We start from the raw sequence: 21,149 nt of genomic DNA, 5'->3' as shown, positions 1-21,149 counted from the left end.
TTCATATCAAGGTTAGATAATTTGGGTTAACAATTCTAATTGTGTGGGCATCTTTGTGGATTGAGTATTTGTTGGTATATAAATCCATTTGGTTAATCTTTAAGTAATAAGAGTCTTATTTCTACCAGGTACAGGGAATTGTTATATCTACTTCATCGGGTGTCAGAATTCTCCCTTGGGCCATGTTTAGAGCCATGGACTCCACGGAGCTGACTGGCGGAGGCAGCTACCATGCTAACATCTCGAGGTTCCTGCGCCAATGGCAAGCCAGTGTTGCGGTTAGAGCTGAAAGAGAGCAAGAACACGGTAGAGGCCAGGACCATGCTGCTTTTTCTAATACCTCCTGCAACAACTAGAATCACTTCCCAAATTACCTGCATCCAAGTCTCTGTGTGTTGCTATATGTACCCTCATGCTCCCCATTATGCCCATTTTCTTGGCCGGTATTTCAAATTCCATTCCCTGCTTTTCACTTAAGCAGAAGGTAGCTTGGGTTCCAGGCACTAATGTGGGACTTTCTGCAAAGCAAAGCCTCACTCTATCACTTTGCCCTCTTACTTGCATAAACTCTTACCCATCCTCTTTGCAATGAAACCTAGTTTTGTGACTTTCTGTTTGGGATATCATGGTGTCTCCGTGTGGAGGTGGCATTCCCTCACCCTAGGGGTATCATTCAACAAGCCATTCATTCTATTTGCTTCCATTGAATTGGACCCTTCTAACCAGAAAATAGTTCTTGCATTAACTTTCCCACTCAGAAAGATTGTGACAGGATGTACAAGATGGATCCTGAAGCCCAGAGAGTTGGAGTGACAGCCATGGGAACAACTCCCATAAACTAAGATTCAATTTTAATCAAGGAATTACCACATATGCCCAGCTAGATTTCAGAACTATTATGGGCCCGTGGCTAACAGATGCTCCTGGGTTAGTTCTTGTATGAATAGAAGTGTAGATGGTAGTTAACTTATATTGGTATTATTATTATTATTATTATTATTATTATTATTATTATTTTATAATTTGTGCCAGTAGGTCACAGGATCTGAGATCAAGAATAATGGCACTTAAGGTTTGGGCTCACATTACCACATTAGAGAAGTTCCCTTTATTCCTAGACTTGCTGACAAGACACTGACCTTCCAGCATGAGTCTTCAGTGATAATGCAAGAGAAGGGATATTTTAGAGTTTGAAAGAAACAAAGAATATCTTGCATATAAAAAGAATGTAAAAATTATTTCTGAGTAGATGATTATACAAGATACTCTGAAAGCCGATTTTAAAAATGTATAATCTAGAAGCTACTTGCACATCAAGAATGATGACTAGCTCTCCTCTTGCATCAGAAGAGTATATGGCCATAAAGCCAATAAGAGTGTAGCAGAGACTATGCCTTGTAACTCTGAACTGTTTTAATGGACAAAGGATGGGGGAAATCTTAGGCGCTTCAAATATTGTGAATATAATTGAGGTGGTAAATACATAACACTGGAAATTATCTAAATGCTAAAAGATTAAGTCCTTCTATAAAGTAACTAATAAAATGATTTTCTAGAATGTGAGTTTCATCACAATTTAAAATACATATATTATTGCCAGGCAGTAGTGGTGTACACCTTTAGTCCTAGTACTAGGGAAGCAGAGGCAGGAGGATCTCTGTGTGTTTGAGGCCAACCTGGTCTACAAAGTAACTTCCAGGATAGTCAAGGCTACAACGAAAACCAAACAAACAATCCACCCCGCAAATCCTTACAAATTATAGGTGTTGGAGAGATGGTTCAGTGCTTAAGAGTATGTCGTGCTCTTTGTGGTGGCCCAGGTTTAGTTCCCAGCACCTATATTGTATAGCTCACAACTGGCTATAATTTCAGGTCAAGGGAATCTGACATCCTCCCCTGGCCTTCATGACCATCTAAGTTCATGTGCAATTATTACATATACACATAAATAAAATTCTAGCACAAAGTCATCAGCTCACCCCTACCATAAAAGTCCTCTGCCTACAAGAGGCTACTAGGGCAGACAGTAATATTCTGTATGTTCTTTGAAATTTGAGTATCAAAAAATATGTACGAGTGGGAAAATGGTTGTTTCAAGCTACCGAATTTCAGAGCAATATTTAAAAATTGAAAATAACTGTATTTAGACATATTTGTCTGTTTTGATCACTTGTTTGCTTGTTAAGGTTTTATTTTATTGTAAAATAACAATAATTGTACACATTTATGAGGCATATGGTACTACTGAATTACATAGACATTGTGGAATTATTAAATAAAACTAACAAACACATTTTCATTTCAAATATTTGTTATTTCTTTGTGATGAAAAGGTTTAAAATATCTTCTGGCTATTTAGAAATATACACCAAAAGGTGGATGTGCTAGTTTGAATGACAATAGACCCATAAGCTCATAAGGCACTGTTAAGAGGTGTATCTTGTTGGAGGAAGTGTATCACTATGGGTGGGTTTGAGTCTTTAGATGCTGGATATACAACTCTTAGATATTTCTCCAGTGCCATGTCTGCTTGCTTCCCGTTATGATAATAATGAACTAAACGTCTGAACCTATAAGCCCTCACCAACTAAGTGTTTTCTTCCAAACCAACAAAAATTAAAATAAAAAGGGAGACAGAACAACAGGCAGGGGAAATTCAAAAAATCATAAGAACAAACTTTACAACCCTGTACCCCACCAATTAGAAAATCTGAAAGAATATTTTTCTTGATATATACTATTTAGCAAAGTTAAATCACGATCAAATAAGCAATTTAAATAGATCTATAATTCCCAATGAAATAAAGGCAGTCATTAAAAGTTTTATAACAACAATAACAACAACAACAACAACCAAGCCCAGGACCAGATGGTTTTAGAACAGGATTCTAACAGACATTTAAAGAATACTTACTGCCAATACTCTTCAAATTATTTTACCAAATAGAAACAGAAGGGACACAGACTTGTGGTTGGAGTAGGAATATCCCCCATAAACCCATGTGTTTGAATCCTTGGCCCATAATGAGCGGCACTATTAAAAGGTGTTGGAGGACACATGTCATTGTGGGGAAAGCTTTGAGGTCTCATTTCTTCAATCTATGCCCAGTGTGGTACACAGTTCCCTTCTTCTACCTATAGATCAAGATGTAGAACTCTCAGCAATTTCTCCAGCACCATGTCTGCTTAAATGCCCCGTGCTTCTCACCATGACAATAATAAACTATACCTCTGAAACTGTAATCCAGCTCCAATTAAATGTTTTTCTTTTAAAAAATAGCTGCCATGGTCATGGTGTCTCTTCACAATAAATAAAATTCTAAGACATAGACCAAATTTCCCTAAGAACATAGATGCAAAAATTATTAATACCAAACTTGCAAACAGAATCCAAGAACACATCAAAAAGATTTGCCATGATCAAGTAGGCTTATCAAAGAGATTCAGGGATGGTTCAATGTACATAAGTTGGTAAATGTTATTCATCACATAAGCAAACTGAAAGACAAAAACCACATGATCATTCCATTAGGTGCAGAAAAGGCCTTTGACAAAACTCAAAACCCTTCAAGATAAAAGTCCTGGAGAGATTAGAGATAAAAGGGACATGACTCAACATAATAAAGGCAGTTTATAGCAATCACAGACAACAACTTAAATGGAAAAAAACTGAAAGCAATTCCACTAAGTCTTACTAGAACAATTAGACAACTGAAGGAGATATTAAGGGGATGCAAATTGGAAAAGAAAAAGTCAAAGTATTTGGTGGGGCAGGTGATTACATGAGTTTACATAAATGTTCCTTAAAATTATACCAGGAATCTACATCTGATAAACACTTTCAGCTAGGTGCAAAATTAACTTAAAAAAAATCAGTAACCTTACTATATACAAATGAGAAATGGACAGAGAAAGGTACCAGAGAAACAATACCTTTCACAATAGTCTCAAATAATATAAAAATATCTTGGGTAATTCTAATGAAGCAAGTGAAAGACATAACAAAAACTTTTAAGGTACTAAAGAAAAAAAATGAAGAAGTTATTAGAAGATGGAAAAATCTCCCATGTTCATGGACTGAGAGGATTAGTACAGTATAAATGGCCATACTGTCAGAAGCAACCTGTAGATTCCAGGCAAGCCGCATCAAAACTCCAGCACAATTCTTCCCAGAATTTGAAAGGACAATTTCAGCTTCATGTGGAAACTCACACAAAAAAAGAGGACAGCTAAAACAATCACTTGAAATCAATCTTTGAATAAAAATATATAAATAAAAATAAATAAATCAATCTTTGAATCAAAGACCTCAACCTGATAGAGGAGAAAGTAGGAATATCCTTGAATACATTGACACAGGAAAAGTCTTTTCCAACAGTCCACTGATAACAAAGACACTAAGATCAATAACTCCTAAATGGACCTTATGAAACTGAAAATTTCTGTGAGGCAAAAGACACTGTCAATAAGACAAAACAGCATCCTATAGAATAGAAACATTTTTAAAAATCAACTTTACATCTGATTAAAGACTATTATCTTACTATATAAAGGACCCAAAAAACTAGATATCAAAAAAAAAAAAATAACCCAATTAAAAATGGGGTAAAGATCTAAACAGAAAATTCTCAATGGAAGAAACTGGATGAAAAAAAAAAAAACTGAAAGAAATGTTTGACATCCTTAACCATTGGGTAATTGCAATTGCAAACTGCTTTGAGAATTCATCTTACTCATCAGAATGCTTAAGGTTAATAAAACAAGTGACAGCTCACTTGGCAGTGCTGGTGGGCATGCAGACTCATACAACCACTCTAGAAAATCAGTGTGGCAATTCCTCAGGAAGATTTGAACGGATTTACCTCAAGATTCAGCTATACAATTCTTAGGAATATGCCCAAAGGACACTTCAATGTGCCACAGAGATACTTGTTTAACAATGTTCATTTTTCCTTTTTTCATAATAGCCAGAAATCGGAAACAACCTAGTTGTCCTACATGAGTGGATAAAGAAAATGTGGTACATTTACACAACAGCATACACATGGCCATTTAAAAAAATCAAAATCATAAAACTCACCAGTAAATGAATGGAACTTGGAAAAAAATCCTGGGAGAGGTAAACTAGACCCAGAAAGATAAACATGGTATGTATTCCCTTGCACGTAGATATTAGCTGTTAAGTGAATGATAACCAAGCTATAATCTGTAGAACCACAAACGTTAGGTGTAGAGAAAGGGAGTAAGGGAGAGAGACATATCTCACTAGAATAGATTGCTATGAATGTGGGTGGGTGGGGCCTAGAATGTGAGGATAAAGTGAGGAGGGAAAGGAAAATGGGTGACGAGGGAGGGGATATGGAAAAAGACAGCTAAAATTAAGGGCCATTTAAGGGGTATTATAGAAACCTAATACAGTAGAAACTTCCTTGTGGCAGGATTTTCCCTTTCCAATTACATTAAAATATTAATGCAGCAAGTGGCCTGTGATTGGGCAGGGAAAAGGGAGGGGGAGCTAAGAGTTGCAGAGAGAGGAAGAGGGAGAGGGGAGAATGAGAGGGGAGAAGGAAAGGAAAGAAGAGGAGGGGAGAGGGGGAAGGGAGAGGGAGAAGAGACCAAGATGGAGCAGGAGGAAGATGACCCAGATTCCACGTGGCTTTAAATAGCCTCAGGAAGTTATGAATATCATATAGGAATAAAATAATTGGGATAACTTGTCTAATCTAGTTGGGCAGCTTGTGTCATTATCAATTGGCTCAGAAATTATTGTGTGGGCATCTTGTGAATTGAGAATTGTTGATATATAAATCTGACTGATAAAGATAAGCTTCAAGAATTTTGATTGGGTATTGTGATATCAAACTGCAAGGTGGGCAGTCATTAAATGGGACTGGTGTGGCAGTGACCACTTCAAGGGAAATTAGCAAGTCTGGTGGAGACATGGCAGTGGGGGGACAGAGGGTCTGCTGAGATGAGAACAGCCTGCTAGAAGGTTCCTGGAATGTGGGACCACTGACCTTAGGGTAGCAGCTCCACAGACAAGCAAACTGGAGCTGGGAATACTGTGACCACAGTGGGAGCTAGCTAGGGACAAAGGCAGCGGGACTACACCAGGACAGAGAGTTTGGTGGCAGTAGTGTGGGAAGCCTGCTGTACATTTCCTTAATATTTCCTGCTACACTTCCTAAAATATATACATATGTATATATATATCTTAATATATTTTGGATATTGGTCCATTGAATGGTGTGTGATTTGCAAATACGTTATTCCAGTGTGTGTGCTTTCTCATTACTTTGCTGGGTCCTTCTCCACTGTGCAGAAGCCTTTCGGTTTATACAATCCCACTTGTCTACTTTGTCTTATATTGTCTGTGATCTGGGGGTCTACACTGACATTGTACAGATTAATGTCATAGGGGTATTTCTTGCTATGCTTATATTTGGTACTTTTATACTTCAAGTCATTTGTCCATATTGGGGTTATTCCTGGGTAAGGGGTAAGATAATTTTTTCATTCTCTTGAATATAGATAGTCAACATTTTCAACGCTAGTCATTGAATAGGTTTTCCTTTTCTCATTATAATTTTCCTGGTACTTTTGTGAATAACTTGACCATAAGTTAGTGGGTTTATTTCTGGCCTGTCTATTCTATTCTGGTCTTTTAGTTCATGTGCCATGTTTTAATGCCAATAGCATGTTATTTTTATCACCATAACTTTGTAGAGAATTTTGAAATCCAGTAGCGATACGGATAGTTTGTCCTCTTGCTAAAGTTGATTTTGGCTGTGGTTTGATTGAGTCTTCTAAAATTTGTTCAGAAATTAATGCCCAAATTGATATACTGATGTGCTTTGGGATAGAGTTAATGGGGGCGAGGCTAATTAGGATTCGTTGTAGTCATGAGGATGAAGGTTATGACGGGAGTACTGGCTTTATAAGAAAAGAGACACTACCTGCCACCCTCACTGCCAAACACCACGCAGCAGGAAGGCCCTCTTACTAAAGCCTACCCTGAACTCTTTGGTTATAGGCTATAAAACTCTGAAAAATAAACCTAAATGGTTTATAAATTATCAGTTAACAAGTATTCTCTTTTAGGAGCAAGGAGTAGACTAAATGCATGTTGGGGTTCATGTAAGTTTTAGATTACTTTTCAACTTCTATGAAGCATGAACAGTTTTCTTATAAGACATTTATCATTTTTGTCAACAGATCTTTCATGTCTTTTCTTAACTTCATATCTATACACACATTATTGATTCTATTTTCTGTTTGGGGTGTGTGTCTGTGTGTGTGTGTTTTCTGGGAACTGAACCCAAGATACTGTGTGGATAGCGTGAGAATTCTACCACTATGTGATCTTGTCAACCATTTTTTTTTTGTGTGTGTACTATTGTAAACGAGATTGCTTTCTACCTTTTGTTTCCAAAGAGCCAACACTAGCATATAGAGGTGCTATTAATTTTTGAATCTATCTTTTTTCTTCTTACAAATTGCCTAATGTATTGAAATGTATGTACATTTTGATGTCCCCTTTCCCCATTTGTCATAGTACTGTCACATAACATGTAAAAAATGGTTAGAGTAAGCACTATTATTTACAAATAGGGCTCACTTAATAAATATTTTATATACCCAACTATAAAACCTAGGTGGTCCTTTGGAATTTCTATTCCCTCCTTTTATTAAAAACAGATTCTTTTCTTATACAATATATACTGATTACAGTTTCCCCTCTCAGATCCTCTCCATGTCTTCTCCCCTCTGGATCCACTCCCTTTCTGTCTCTCATTAAAAAAGAACAGGCTTCTAAGAAATAGTAACAAGACATAATAAAATATAATAAGTTAAAAAAAAAAACCCTATCACGAAGTTGGACAAGCCAAATTAACAGAAGTAAAAGAGACCCAAGAGAAGGCACAAGAGTGAGAGACCCACTCGTTCACCCAGCAGTCCCATCAAAATACTACACTGAAAGCTGTAATGCAGAGAAGACCTGGTGCCGTGTGCTTGCTGCTTTAGTTTCTGTAAGTTTGTATGATCTCTGCTCAGTGAATTTAAAGGGCCCTGTTCACCTGGTGTCCTCCATCCTCTCTGGCTCCTAGACTCTTTCTGCCTCCTCTCCTGTGCATTTCGCTGAGCTCCGAGAGGAGTAATTTGGTGGAAGCATCCCATTTAGAGTCGTGTGTTCCAAGGTCTCTCATTCTCTGTGTATGTAATGCCTGCCTGTGGTTCTCTGTATCTGTTCCCATCTTCTGTAGGAGGAAACTTCTCTGATGATGGTTAAATAAGGCACTGGAAATGCTACTGGGTTTTAAAAGTTACTGTAACATCACACAAATTTACTGAGTTTGTTTATTTCTAAGAGTCTCAGCTGGGCATGATGGCACACACCTTTAATTCCAGCACTTGGGAGGCAGAAGAAGGCAGATCTCTGAGTTCAAAGTCAGCCTGGTCTACATATCAAGTTCCAGGCCAGCCATGGCTACAGTGGGATCCTTTCTCACAAACAAAATAAAACAAAACAAAGCAACAACTACAAAAAAAAAAAAATCAATGCAAGATGGATATAAAGGATGGATGGATGGAAAGATGGAGAGATGACAGATAGATTGATGCAGAGAGACACAGAGAGAGAGAGAGAGGGAGGAGGAAAAAAAGTGTGTTTGGGGGATACCATAGCATTTCATATGCTATCACAGTTGGCCAGAACAAAGAATTTCCCTTCTTGCATTCTCACTGAATGTCTCTCGTCTTCTATGGGACCAGAATGTCCTACACTAGATTGAATGGAATTCTGGGACTGAGCATGCTTGTATCATTGCTGACCTTACAGGGAAGGCTGTAAATTTTTCATCTTAGGTTATGATGTTAGCTGAGAGTTCGTCACATGTGACTTTTCTTCTTTGGAGGAAGAATCTTTTGACAAATATTCTTTCTTTGGCAAAGTCACTGAGAGTTTTACATCAGGAAAGTAAGTTGAATTTTGACAGTAACTGTTTATGCATCTCTTGAAGTGGTTCTATAGCTATTATATTGTTAACATGATAAATCACATGAACTGATTTGTGTATATCACGCCATCCTTGCACCTAGAAGATAAATCCTAATAGCAGTGATCCTTTGATGTGCAGTTGCAAACAATGTGCTTGAAGGTTTCAACGCTATGTCATTAGCAAAACTGGATTGCAATTTTCCTTTCTGGGGACATCACTGGCTTTGGTCAGGTGACATAAGGTTAGAAACATGCCTCCTTCCTCCCGTTTCCAGAAAGATTTTGAGAAGTACCGCTACTAATTTTTTCTTCAAATGATTCAGCTATCAAGCCATATGGTTCTGGGTTTTTTTTCTTCAATTAGAGAGTTTTAATGAGTGAGTCAATGCCCTTTCTCGTTATTGGTCTATTCAGATATCTTATTTCTTTCCAGTTCAGTCCTGCTATGTTATGTTTCTACAAACTTATTTTTTTCTTCAATTCCTAATCTTCAGGCTCATTAACTGTTCACAGCACTTAGAAACCATTGTAGTTGTTATTAGTTATAAGGTCTCTCCTTTCACTTTGTATTAGTACTTTTTAACTTCTATGTAACCCAGTTAACAGCTTTCCAGTTCATCTAACTTCTCCAAAATCCACCTCTCTCGCTGAGCTTTGCTATTGATGTTGTTGTGTATTCTGTTTGCTCGCTCTGACCTTTACATTTCCCTTCTGTTAACTTTGAAGTCAGATCGCTCCTGCTTTTCCCGTATCTTGAGAGTGCAGTGCTAGATCGTTTATTTCATGTTTTCTTCCATTTCAATACAGACGTTGCTATAAATACTACTACTCTTAGAATTGGTTTGGCTGCAACAGGACTTCTCATCCACAGTGGTCCTCGACCACAGAAAACACAGATGTGAATATGCAGTGAGCCTACTACCTGTGGTTTCCTCTCTAGAATTAAAAGATGAACCAGTAATTAGCCAGTGCTAAAGGGACACTGGGATTTGTCACAGTTCTTCTATCTGCACAGTGTAGAGTGGGAGACAAGCTTCACCTTTCTCCATCTTAAAGACAGAAGAAACTGATGTACTCATTTGTTATTGGTAACTGTCCCAGGCATATCCACAGGGTCAAGCTTCTTCTACCTATTAGAGCTACCTAGAAGCCTTAATGGAAGCTGGCATATCCTAATCTCTACAGTGTTCCAAGAACAGACAAGTTTGGGTAACCCGAGAATGGAGGGCTATCTTAAAATCTCTGGCTATACATTTTGATGGGAGTCTCCTTTCTTCTTTCATTTAAATTTCATTTGATGGAAACTAACACTGAGCAGTCAACACTCAAATCCTGATGTCTAAATTTTATATCTATTGACATAGTTTGGTTTTCCCCACACAGTAGAAAGCTTTAAGGAAAGGTGATTGGACTGAGATTAAGACACACACTGCACAGATAACTTTGCTGAGTGTTCTAAAACCTCATTGTCTTCAATGGGCCATAGGCTGGTTGGCTCAGTGCACTGTGTCAGGGGTGTTCTCTTGATGAAAGTGAAATCCTTTTCTGTCCTCAAGTACCAGAAAGACTTGACAGTGGCAACGAGAACAGTGTTAGTAAAACAAGCCAAAGCAGGGAGGTGGAAAAGCATTGCTAACTGAAACAACTTTATTACTCCTTTTTCCTCATGTCAGGGCTCTCCTCAACCTCTGCCAAGAGCATGCCTTCCTCCGTGTCTCCATCACTACATAAAATATCCAGGTGGAGACCGCTACCTTAAAGAACTTCCCTCCATTCTAATACTGCTTTTCATATCACCCTAGAATCACAGTTGAAGAGAGAAAACTCCTCTCAGAAGTATGAATTTTACATTATATCCCTGGTGCTGGGAAGCACAGTAGAAGATGTGAGGTAGAGAAGAGTCAGCTTTCTAAGTCCGAAGTACCCGTCGTACGCATAGGTCTCAAGATCTGATACCAATCTTCCATCGAGGATAGAGTCAGTGGGTGAGAGTGGGACGGAATTTCAAGCTAGAGGAACATAATGTAACACAGCAAGGACATTTGTAGAGTGCGCTGAAGCAAGATGGAGGAACTTCCAATAAAACCTCCCTTAATATCACAATTATTGACTTAATGACATTACCCAGGCATCTATTTATTTATTAGCTACTGTAGGTTTTGATCTCTCTCTCCCTCTCTCCTCCCTCTCCCTCCCTCTCTCTCTCTCTCTCTCTCTCTCAATGCACACATGCATGCACGCATGCGTGCACGTACCCCACCCCCCAATTCTGTGGTTGATTTGTCACAGATAAACTGAGTGCACCCATATATACTTTAGAGTATAATTTGAGGGCTCAGTGAGAGCTGTAGAGGTGAGCAGCTGGTCACACTGTGTCATAACAGAAGAAATGAATAAAGATTGCTCAGCTTTGTCCTTTTTCCCCCTTTTATTCAGTCCAGGACCTAAATGTGGGGGCATGGTGCCACCCACATCCCTTCTTTCCACTTCAGTTGAACATCTCAAAAACTACTCACAGGAATGCCTAGAAATGTGTCTTCTGTGTCGTTATAAATCTAGTAAAGTCAGCAGTGACGTCAATCAGCATGACGGAGAAGTAAAATAAACATAAGATTTCCTCCCAGAAGACACCAACTCCATTACATCCCCACAGCTCCAGACAAAACCTTTCATTCACACGATATCAATCATCATGTTTTAATACACCTCTTTGAGGTACTCTGTGCGCCTGCTCCTCTCCAGGGGTTCCCCTCCACAGCCGCTCAGCAATCACCGCTGCCATGAGGGAGATCGCACCTGCAGACTGGGCAGCGCCTCAATGCCACCCTTTCAGTTCACCAGCTGGTTGAAAACACAGACCTATTGTGTTGATAATGAAGCACTGACATCGGCTTCAGAACCCTAAAGCTGACCAAACCCACTTACAGGGACCTGAACCATCTAGTGTCTTCCACTATGAGTGGGGTAACCACTTGTCTGCGATTCCCTGGCCAGCTAAATGCTGACGTGCAGAAACTGGCTGTAAATATGGTGCCCTTCCCTTGCCCGCACTTCTTCATGCCTGGTTTTGCCCCCTTGACCAGCGGGGAAGCCAGCAGTGCTCTGATAGTTCCTGAGCTCCCCCAATAGGTGTTTGATACCAAGAACATGATGGCTGCCTGTGAGCCCCGCCATGGGCGCTACTTGGCTGTGGCTGCCATGTTCAGGGACCGGATGTCTATGAAGGAGGTGGACGAACAGATGCTTAACGTCCAAAACAAGAACAGCGGCTACTTTGTTGAGTGCATCCCCATCAATGTGAAAACAGCTGTCTGGGACATTCCACCTCAGGGCCTAACAATGTCCCCCACCTTCATCGGCAACAGCACTGCTATTCAGGAGCTGTTCAAATGCATCTCAGAGCAGTTCACAGCCATGTTCCCACGCAAAGCCTTCCTACACTGGTACACGGGTGAGGGCATGGATGAGATGGAGTTCACCGAGGGACTCTTTATTTATTCACAGTCTGTCTGATAGCCATGTCCACTGTGCATCTGCTGTCCTGTGTCCTGACATCACGTGTACAGACACCATCATTAAAGCAATTCATAGTATGAAAAAAAGAAAAAAACCCAGAAAGAAATAATCAGCTGTGTGACTGGTTCTCTTGGACCCTAATCACATATCCTTTGGTGTTGGTGTAAGTCATATAGTGAAGACTATATAGTTACTGGAAACCAACATTACTTCTCATTCTTCTTTAATGAATCCAAATCTTAAATTGTACAGGTAATACCTCATAAAAATTTGATATGAGATACATGCTGGTTGAATTTAATGGGAATGATTTTCACACGGTTCCTTTTACTTAACAATCAGCACAAATTCTATATAAATTTAGCAGTAAACCAGTGCTGGGTATTTCCTAGCACAAATCAGCATGATCACTGGTTTGTCCACGTCACCAGTTTGAACTATTTTATCATAAAAATTCCAAGTACACGGAAGGACACCATAACTTTGCATATTCTAAATGGTAAAGAATTGATCACCATGTTTAGGCACAAGTTTTCTCTCTAAAGAAACCCCAAATACAGTTTTCAGTACGTCTTCTATTTCTTCATCAGTCAGACGCTTAAACTCTACAAGATCTACATTGTCCTTAAAACTAAATCTCGTATAAGTGAGGGTGTAGCCAACCAAACAATGAACCCCTTCTGGGGTCTGCAAGGAACAAATTGATTTGCTTGTAAACACAGACACAGGCGATGTCTGAAGGAAGACATTCATGGACTCGAAATCCTCAATAGTTCGGGGCTCAAGAGTAAAGGAGTAGATTTTTCGATATTTGTTCTTCTCAAGGAGGTCTGACTTAACAAATTCTTCGTTTGGAACATACTGCTCTCTTCTGATTTGGTCCAAGTACCAGGTTCCATTCTCCTCTGTCAAACGAAAGATGGAAGGCATCTGGGGCTGATCCTTCCCAGATGTCAATTCCAGAGGTTCCCACATCTGGTAGGAACGTCCAAATCCAGCATCAACAATGTAGTCCTTTCCACTGATGGTCACCTGTACTAGAACATGAATCATGCCACTGCTGTACTTATTGGCTGGAGGGTTAAAGACATGTCCTCCCAACATTGTGGTTTCAAAGCCCATTTTGGTCAGAGCCCAGTAGAGCAGATGATTAACCTGGAGACACCACCCACCTCGCTTCTTTCTCACAATCTGATCAAAGGTGGCTTCTAAACTCAGCTCCATGGGTTCCCCGCAGTGGATGTTCAAGTTCTCAAAGGGAATAGCCCGTATCTGGTGCTGAAGGATTTCAGTTACTGTTTCCAAGTCCAGTTTGTTCCTGGAGTTCTGATAACCAATTCTTTCAAAGTATGCTTCAATGTCCATGGTTCCCTAAGGCAAGGAAAACAATCCAAACCAAACATTACCACAGTTGCTTGTGAATTTACTGGAGTGGGGTGACTCTGGTTCAAACTTGTTTTCAAAATACAAAAATAGACAATGCTTATAACTATCTATATTTATTTTGCTACTATTATAGGAACTGACTACAATCAATGTTCATCACACTTAAACAAGTGTTAAATAATCTAAGTGACCTGGGATGAATGTTTCCTCATTTGCTTGAAATACAGGTTGAATGGTGAGCCAGATAATGAATTGCTTAGATGGAGTATGCTCTGCCCTGTTCCTTGTGTAAACTAGTACAGGTACAAAGTAAAAAGGCAGACAAGAACAAATAACAAAAAAGATTCCAATTAGAACCTATTAAAATAGGCTTCTGAATAGTTGCTTATAAAATCAGAAGTATATAATATAGCACACAGTTGTCCTCGTACCATTTACATAAGTATTAAGTATCTAAGACTTAGAGAGAGAAAAGGGAATTGAGTGAGATGATCCCAACCCCTGTTTGGCTCCTTGGTATTTGAGTCTATGTGGAAGAGAACAGAATGAGCTGTGCTTTATGGATCACCGACCACCTAACTGCTGCTTGCCCAGGATTGGGGAAGAAGGGTGAAACGATAAAGAGGATGAGACTGGAAGAGACACTTGGAAACAAATTCCAGGCATTATAGTGAAATAGCAGAAATACTGGCATAAGCAACAGTCAAGTTTTGGTTTTTGTTTGAAGATTACGTTTTGAGTTGGAATTTAGCTTTAGTAACCATAGATTCATTAAAATTAAGCCAGTTTTTGGCTAGGGGCTCAATACTAGCTATATGTTGTAAGAAAAACATACCTGGGTATTCTGTGACTAAGTATATTTCAATTGCATACTGGTAATAATGGGGCTCAAGGGGAAATGCTGTGGGTGCTTGGGGAGTAGTTGGTATGGAAGATGAAGAAAAATACTATTAGCTTCACATGCAGCAGGCTCACAGAGACAGGATGCAAGGATGGAGCCTTCCTTCCATCTCAGCATCAATACAGACAAGACTTAGATAAGGCTGGTGAACATACTTAGATCCTTTGAGACTTCTTAGTAAGCACTTTAAAACACATCTAAGTTCAAAGTAGGTTGTTGTCTTTCATTCAAAAGTATTAGAATGCTTCTTCTTCCTGGTACAAACTCTGGGAAGGACTGTTTAAAAAAAAAATGACAGGTAACATGGTTTGAGAGGATGGCTTAGAGACAGCAGGGCATTTGCCTCCAAGCTTGACAACCTGAATTTGATCCCCATAACTTAGAATGTGGAAGGAGAAAACCAGTTCCCACAAATTTTCCTGACTGTCCCATACCTGTCATAGAATATAAACCCCAAGTAAATGTAAAATGTTGAATATAACACTACTTTTCTTGAGAGCAAAGGGGTAGTTATCTGTACCATACATTATGAAGAATCACAGGACATCATAAATACAGAGAGAAGACTACATTGAAAAGTGAATATCTGAGCTACACAGGGAAGCCTACAGAAAGGATCATGTTGAGCATAGGAGCACCATAATGGTTTCTATGTTGAAACTTCTAGAAGTACCTGGATGTTCTCATAAGTACAGAGCCCAGAAGCAACAACCCAGATCATTAGTTCCCATAGGAACAGCAAGGAGGGATGAATCATGTTCCACATCCCTGGTTACTACCTAAATACAGACTACACATGGAAAGTGATGTGTGCAGTGGCCTTCCCTGAGGTAACAATGACAACAGGGAATAAAGGCAGGAAAAAAGTGGCAGTCTCAATGTGGATGCCACCAGAGAAGGAGAGCGACAACTTCCATGTGAAAGACATGCCATTAAAGAATCTTCTGTCATATTTGATTCTCTCACTTCTTCTGAAATGACAAAGTACTGTTCCAGTTGGTCATTTTACCAGACAAACTGGATTCACGGAAGAAATTAACGATAGAGACAATGTTATGCATACATATTTATAAAGTGAAAACAAAGAATGAAAATGTACCCGGGGACTGTCACTAGGAGAAGAGCTATGACAAGCATACCAAAGAGAACTAATGAAAAACATTACTAGAAGTCCTTTATAGGGACATAGCACAGAGTGGTATAAATGGTCTCAAAGAGCTGACAGATAAGACGACTGTACAATGTGCTTTATGCAGCGAAAGATTTCAAAGTTAGAAACTAATTATAGAAATTATGCAAGACATTACATTAATTGTGATGAGCAGTTCTCTACAGGTATAACACAATACACAATAACATACTAGGTATGTAGAAGGACAGCTTGATGTCATAGTCAAAGCTAAGGGAAGATAAAGCCATGGCACAGTCAGGAAAATGCTGGCAGGAATACAAAGCAACCAAAGTTTCGAATATGAAGAGTACAAAATTGGAATAAAAAAAGAATTTAAGGTGTAAGATGTGTGTGTGTGTGTAAAAATTTTGCAGAAATCCTATCAGAAAAACAAGAGACATAACATTCCAAGAAAAACCAAATTCTACGTACATGACGTGTGAATATATTTATTTATTTATTTAAATTATTGAAATCTAAAATTAAGAAGAGTTACTCAAGCAACTGGCAGAGAATTAAGTAGTTCTTCATAAGGAAGGTGATATCAGCCTGGCAACAGATGGTTCCACAGAAACAAGCAAAGGTAAAACAATGGAACTTTGTCTACAAAGTCTCAAAAGGGCACACTGTCCCTGATTGTTATTCTGCTAGCATGTCACTGAATTAGAATGTCAACAGACATGTGGTGACAACATGAAACAACCATGAGCTATCCTGGGGAGGTACTTCCTCTTTAGCAGCCAGTGGGGGGCCAAACAAAAAGGAAAGCCAGGAAATCAAGAGGGTGGCATGCTGAGATGCTATACTACACTATGTAACCTTTCCATACAGGGAAAGAGTAGAAAGTGGTACATACCATGGCTCCTGCACACGCCAATTTGTCTTATAAATAGATAGATATAAGTAGATCATAAAGCTAGACTGAGAATTAATCAGAACTGGGAAGACCTGAAGGACCATTAAAACGTCAGAGAAATATCTGCTTTTGCAATAGCTAACATGAGCTGACAACATTCATATGCTGGACAGCATAGATCTCAATCAGATCAGTGTTCCCCAGGGGACTATGGCTAGTGAAAACTTGTGTCATACTCTCCCTGACAAGAAGAATGACTGTCTTTGATCAGCCCTCACCGATTGATTGGTTAGGTATCTTCTGACAGCCAAAGTCTCTGGCTTTCATCTATTGTTTATCATGTGAACTGCAAGCATTGGAGTTAAGCAGTCCAAAGTCCAACTAAGGCACTGTAGTGGTGGTTAGCTGTTTACTGTTGTCATGATTAGAAAGCAACACATATGTTAAGCAAAATACCTGAGAGATGACTGCCCTATTTTGGATTATACTTTCACAAGCATCAGTCTATGGTGAGCTGGCTCCATTACTGAGGGTCTGTGCTGAGATACAAGTATTATGGTGGCAGCCATGGAGAGGCAAAAACCTCATGTCATGGTGACCAAGAAGTAGAGACAAAGAGGAAGAAGTCAGTGACAAGACATACTCTTGAATGGCACACCCCAGTGATGCACTTGCTCCCACCAGGCCCTACTTCCTAAGAACCCTCTCAGCTGGGACTCAATCCATTCACGAGGTGAGCACGCTCACAATTAAATCACTGCCCAATAGCACCTGCAGCTGGGGGATACTCATTCTGTATCCAAACCGTAAGAAGAAATACATCCCTGATCTAGATATATACCTACAGATCCATATATATGCCTCATATAGCAATAAAGACTGGCCAATCTTTATTGCTATATGAGGCAGAAATATATGCAGTAAAATAAGGACAAAGCTTTGGAAGAGTTGGATTGCATGGTTTAACTAAAATGACAAAGATACATTGAAGAAAATACACTATGGGGCTGGTGGGATGGCTCAGTGGGTAAAGGCACTTACTAAAAGACAGAGAGAGACACAATATTGATGACAATAAAAGCTAAGTACAGTGCAAAATACACAGTGAGTCACATGAAACACTTTACACATACTTCTCTCTACCACACGCACTGAAGAACAGAGAACATGGCATGCTTGTGCACCCACACACAAGTGAACACAGGAGCTTGGAGAAGATTCAAGACCAAAGTGAGCTTGCGAGAATCCTGTCAGTAATTCACTTAGACCTGTAGGTTCTTTTCATCATTCCCACCATGTCAGTGGCATGGCCTTTATGCTTATATATAAAGCCTTACTCTATAGGCTATTTGGAGGACTCTGCAATGGCTTCTGGGGCTCCCTTGCTTCTTTTGGTAAAGGCTGTATAAACAATTGTCAAGTAAGTGTCCTCCCAGCACAGCTCTGGTCCAAGGACTTGTTGGTACAAGGCCTTGAAAGCATAGCTTCCTTGCTTCTGTGGGAGAAAACTTTTAGATTTATAATCTATACAGGCAGGGCTGCTTACACACACACACACACACACACACACACACACACACACACACACACCAGAACTTCCTCAGTTCACTCAGAAATGTAACTTTGCCCCAGCATTTGGGGGAATTTGAGTATGGCCAGCTTCAAGTTCATTCCATAGAACTGCAATAACTAGATTAAAACACACAAAATGGGGGGCTCCTGGGAAATCTTCAGTACCCTATAAAAGTCTTGCTGCTTTCTGCAGATCACAGGAATAGTTAGTCAAATGACCAATATGTGACAGTTATACCAGCTGCTGTCATTTATCGCTAAATGACATGGCATACCAATCACAAATTGTCCTTTGTGGATATGGCCCCCAAAGAACAGGCTGTTGTGCAGAACTTTTCTGGTTTTAACTCTATGGCTTTAGAACCTCTGCACCATTCAAGAAAAACACTGATTTTCGATTGTTTTAGTAAGAGAACTCCTTATTCTTTGCCAAATGGAATTGTGAACAAGAAGCCAACATAGAAACAAACAGAGAAGATCAAGCCAGAAGGAGAATAGCTACCATGTCTCACTAGCATACTGTCAGACTAGAAGCTGGATTCAGCACTGAGGGGCCTCTACATTTATCGCATGGATTACTGCCAATACTCAGTGAGGTTATAATGGGAGCTAATGAACTGCTTGTAATTTTGTGTGTGTAGTGTTTTCTCCCTTAATTCCTTTTCTTTTCTCTTTCAGTTCTGTTCTGGAAGCCCACACACTGCAACTCTCTTGACAACCCTAAGCAATCTTTTTGATTAGTTGGGTGGAAGACACTAGAGTGGTTGGCTTGGCCATATACAAAGAAGACTAACAAGCTGTTCAGAAAGAGTTACAGAAAACCTACGTGGCATCCATGGCTTTGAGTAAAGGCCTCTAGCAGCCAGGCAAAGGTAGGGGATCCTACCAGGCAAGCAATCTAATAGGGTTAGCAAAGGGAAAGAGAAATAGGGGCTCCAGGTGAAAATGGTGATATTTTGGCAGGTAAATCTTTGGCAGGTAGCTTAAAAAAAATAAAAGTTAGCAGAGTTGGCCGTTGTCTGGTGTTTGTTTCTTTTTTCTCTTTTCTTTTTCTTTCTTTCTTTCTTTCTTTTTTTTTTTTTTTTTTTTTTTAAGTCAGGGTGGTATCAACTGCCTTGAGTCTGAGGCAGTCAAACAGGGGCTGGAGAAAGGGCAGAATTGTTATCAGAAAAGAGCCAAACAATGTAGTTGACATTATGCCCACAGTACAGAATAGATAAGAGTTCAGGACAACAGGGTCGGTCCATAGTTCCTGGGGTGTTAGCTCCGAGGACTCTTGGCATAAGCTGGCACCACACTGCTGTGCAATCCTATGGGCTATGTTCCAAGGTAACGCCTCAGTTGAAGTCACAGGAAATAGTCGATTTCCTGGTATTCCTTAAGACCTTACACACTTACCCTTTTTCAAGCATGACAAAAGTCCCTCCAAGAATTCCTCTGGAAATGCAGTGGACGGACGGACACCACTGTTAAAAGTATCCCAGGGGGAATCCAACTGAGGGTTACTTAAGCTGTTCATGCACCTCCTGAACTCCCACAAACTTTTAAAGTAAACACCATTACTAGTTCATTTTGTGACTGATAAGGAAACAGTATTAAAGGAACTAAACGGTTCTTCAATTCTAATAGAATGTGGCTGTCTGTCACCTACTTAAAACATTTGTCAGAATCACCTGTGTATTGTAAAGTATTAAACAGCTTGGGTTCGAAGTATGTGCCACCCAAACTTTCTAAACAACCTTGGGACTGGAAATTCAGGGCTGGGTTGTGCTGTTCTCTCCCAGTCTTCCTCTTAGGAGAGGAAGACATCCTGATTTCCAAGTCTTTTAGGGAGCTCCCCACTTACCGGCTACCAGGATGCAACCAGGAGGATCAGGAAGCAAGCTGAGCAAGGTCCACTTCCCTGGTCCGCAAGGATGTGCCTTCATTGGCTGTCCACGTTGCTCCACCCACTATTCCGCAATTAAAAAAAAAAAAAAAAGCCCAAGGATCTCTGGGAAATGTAGTTGTAGGGCCTCACTTAACCCTGGTGAATGCTGGTCTGTTCTTTGGGTGTGATATCTTGTGATACTTTTGCATTTCACAGTTTATGGTCATCTCTGGGAGCCTGTGAGAGTTCAGAGCTTTACATGGGCTCTGGCAAAGCAGATCATGGACTGAGAGGAGGAAGAAGTTGCCACTTGTCACTCCTTTGTTAACAACAACCATTGGTTGCCAATCTGCTTGCATAGTTTTATACCTAAACCAGCACTTCAAAGTCTTACATTACTACAAACAACCGAAGCCCAATCAACAACAACTACGACAAAACAGCTACACTGTGGCCGATACCTACAATTCTAGCATTTGGGAAGTGAAGGGAGGCCCATCAAGAACTCAAGGTCATCCTGAGCTACATAGCAAGTTCAAGGCCAGCTTGGGCTACATGAGCCCATTTCCACAAACACAAAACAAAGCAATGAACCCTATGGCAATGTTACCTATACCTTTGGTAATTATCTCAGTTCTTGCTTTTCTGTTTACCTTAATATGGTCACTACCAGATGAAGACTGAGAAGGCCATCCAGTGTGAACTAGAACCCTGGCACTGGAATCTGCATGGGGGAGGGATTCAAGAGGCCTCTGGGCTGGATTACTGGGGAATAATGGGTTTATTTAAAAAGTTATCAACAGCATCTTTATATAGAGAGTGGGACAACAGTGAGATGGGCTCCAAGCATTGTTCAGGCTCAGCTCCATGGACAGTTTA

The 21,149-nt window shown here is 39.9% G+C and overlaps 1 protein-coding gene and 1 pseudogene across 3 annotated transcripts; one reads left to right on the top strand and one right to left on the bottom strand.

Annotated features, from left to right (window-relative positions):
• The first annotated feature begins 231 nt into the window (after positions 1–231).
• On the top strand, positions 232–12,511 carry LOC117721344 (tubulin beta chain-like; annotated as a pseudogene).
• Positions 12,512–12,720: 209 nt separating this feature from the next.
• Positions 12,721–20,352, bottom strand: LOC117722081 (arylamine N-acetyltransferase 2). 3 transcript variants are annotated; one of them, XM_034521044.2, is made up of 2 exons: positions 20,247–20,352; positions 12,721–13,885 (listed from the first exon to the last, which is right to left on the bottom strand). In XM_034521044.2, the coding sequence occupies exon 2, from the start codon at positions 13,877–13,879 to the stop codon at positions 13,007–13,009; it is 873 nt and encodes a 290-aa protein (XP_034376935.1). In that variant the 5' UTR covers positions 13,880–13,885; positions 20,247–20,352; the 3' UTR covers positions 12,721–13,006. The 3 variants fall into 3 exon arrangements, with proteins under 3 accessions (XP_034376935.1, XP_076770342.1, XP_034376936.1); XM_076914227.1 differs by lacking the exon at positions 20,247–20,352 and adding an exon at positions 19,799–19,872; XM_034521045.2 differs by lacking the exon at positions 20,247–20,352 and adding an exon at positions 14,957–15,083.
• Between the last annotated feature and the right edge of the window lie 797 nt (positions 20,353–21,149).

Source organism: Arvicanthis niloticus, chromosome 16, assembly GCF_011762505.2.
Source record: "Arvicanthis niloticus isolate mArvNil1 chromosome 16, mArvNil1.pat.X, whole genome shotgun sequence".
Lineage (NCBI taxonomy): Eukaryota > Metazoa > Chordata > Mammalia > Rodentia > Muridae > Arvicanthis > Arvicanthis niloticus.
The sequence above is the reverse complement of the archived record's forward strand: the minus strand, read 5'-3'. Positions and strand labels throughout refer to the sequence as shown.

Coding starts and splice junctions, on each gene's coding strand:
- LOC117722081 (XM_034521044.2), bottom strand. CDS start 13,879: ATGGACATTGAAGCATACTTTGAAAGAATTGGTTATCAGAACTCCAGG.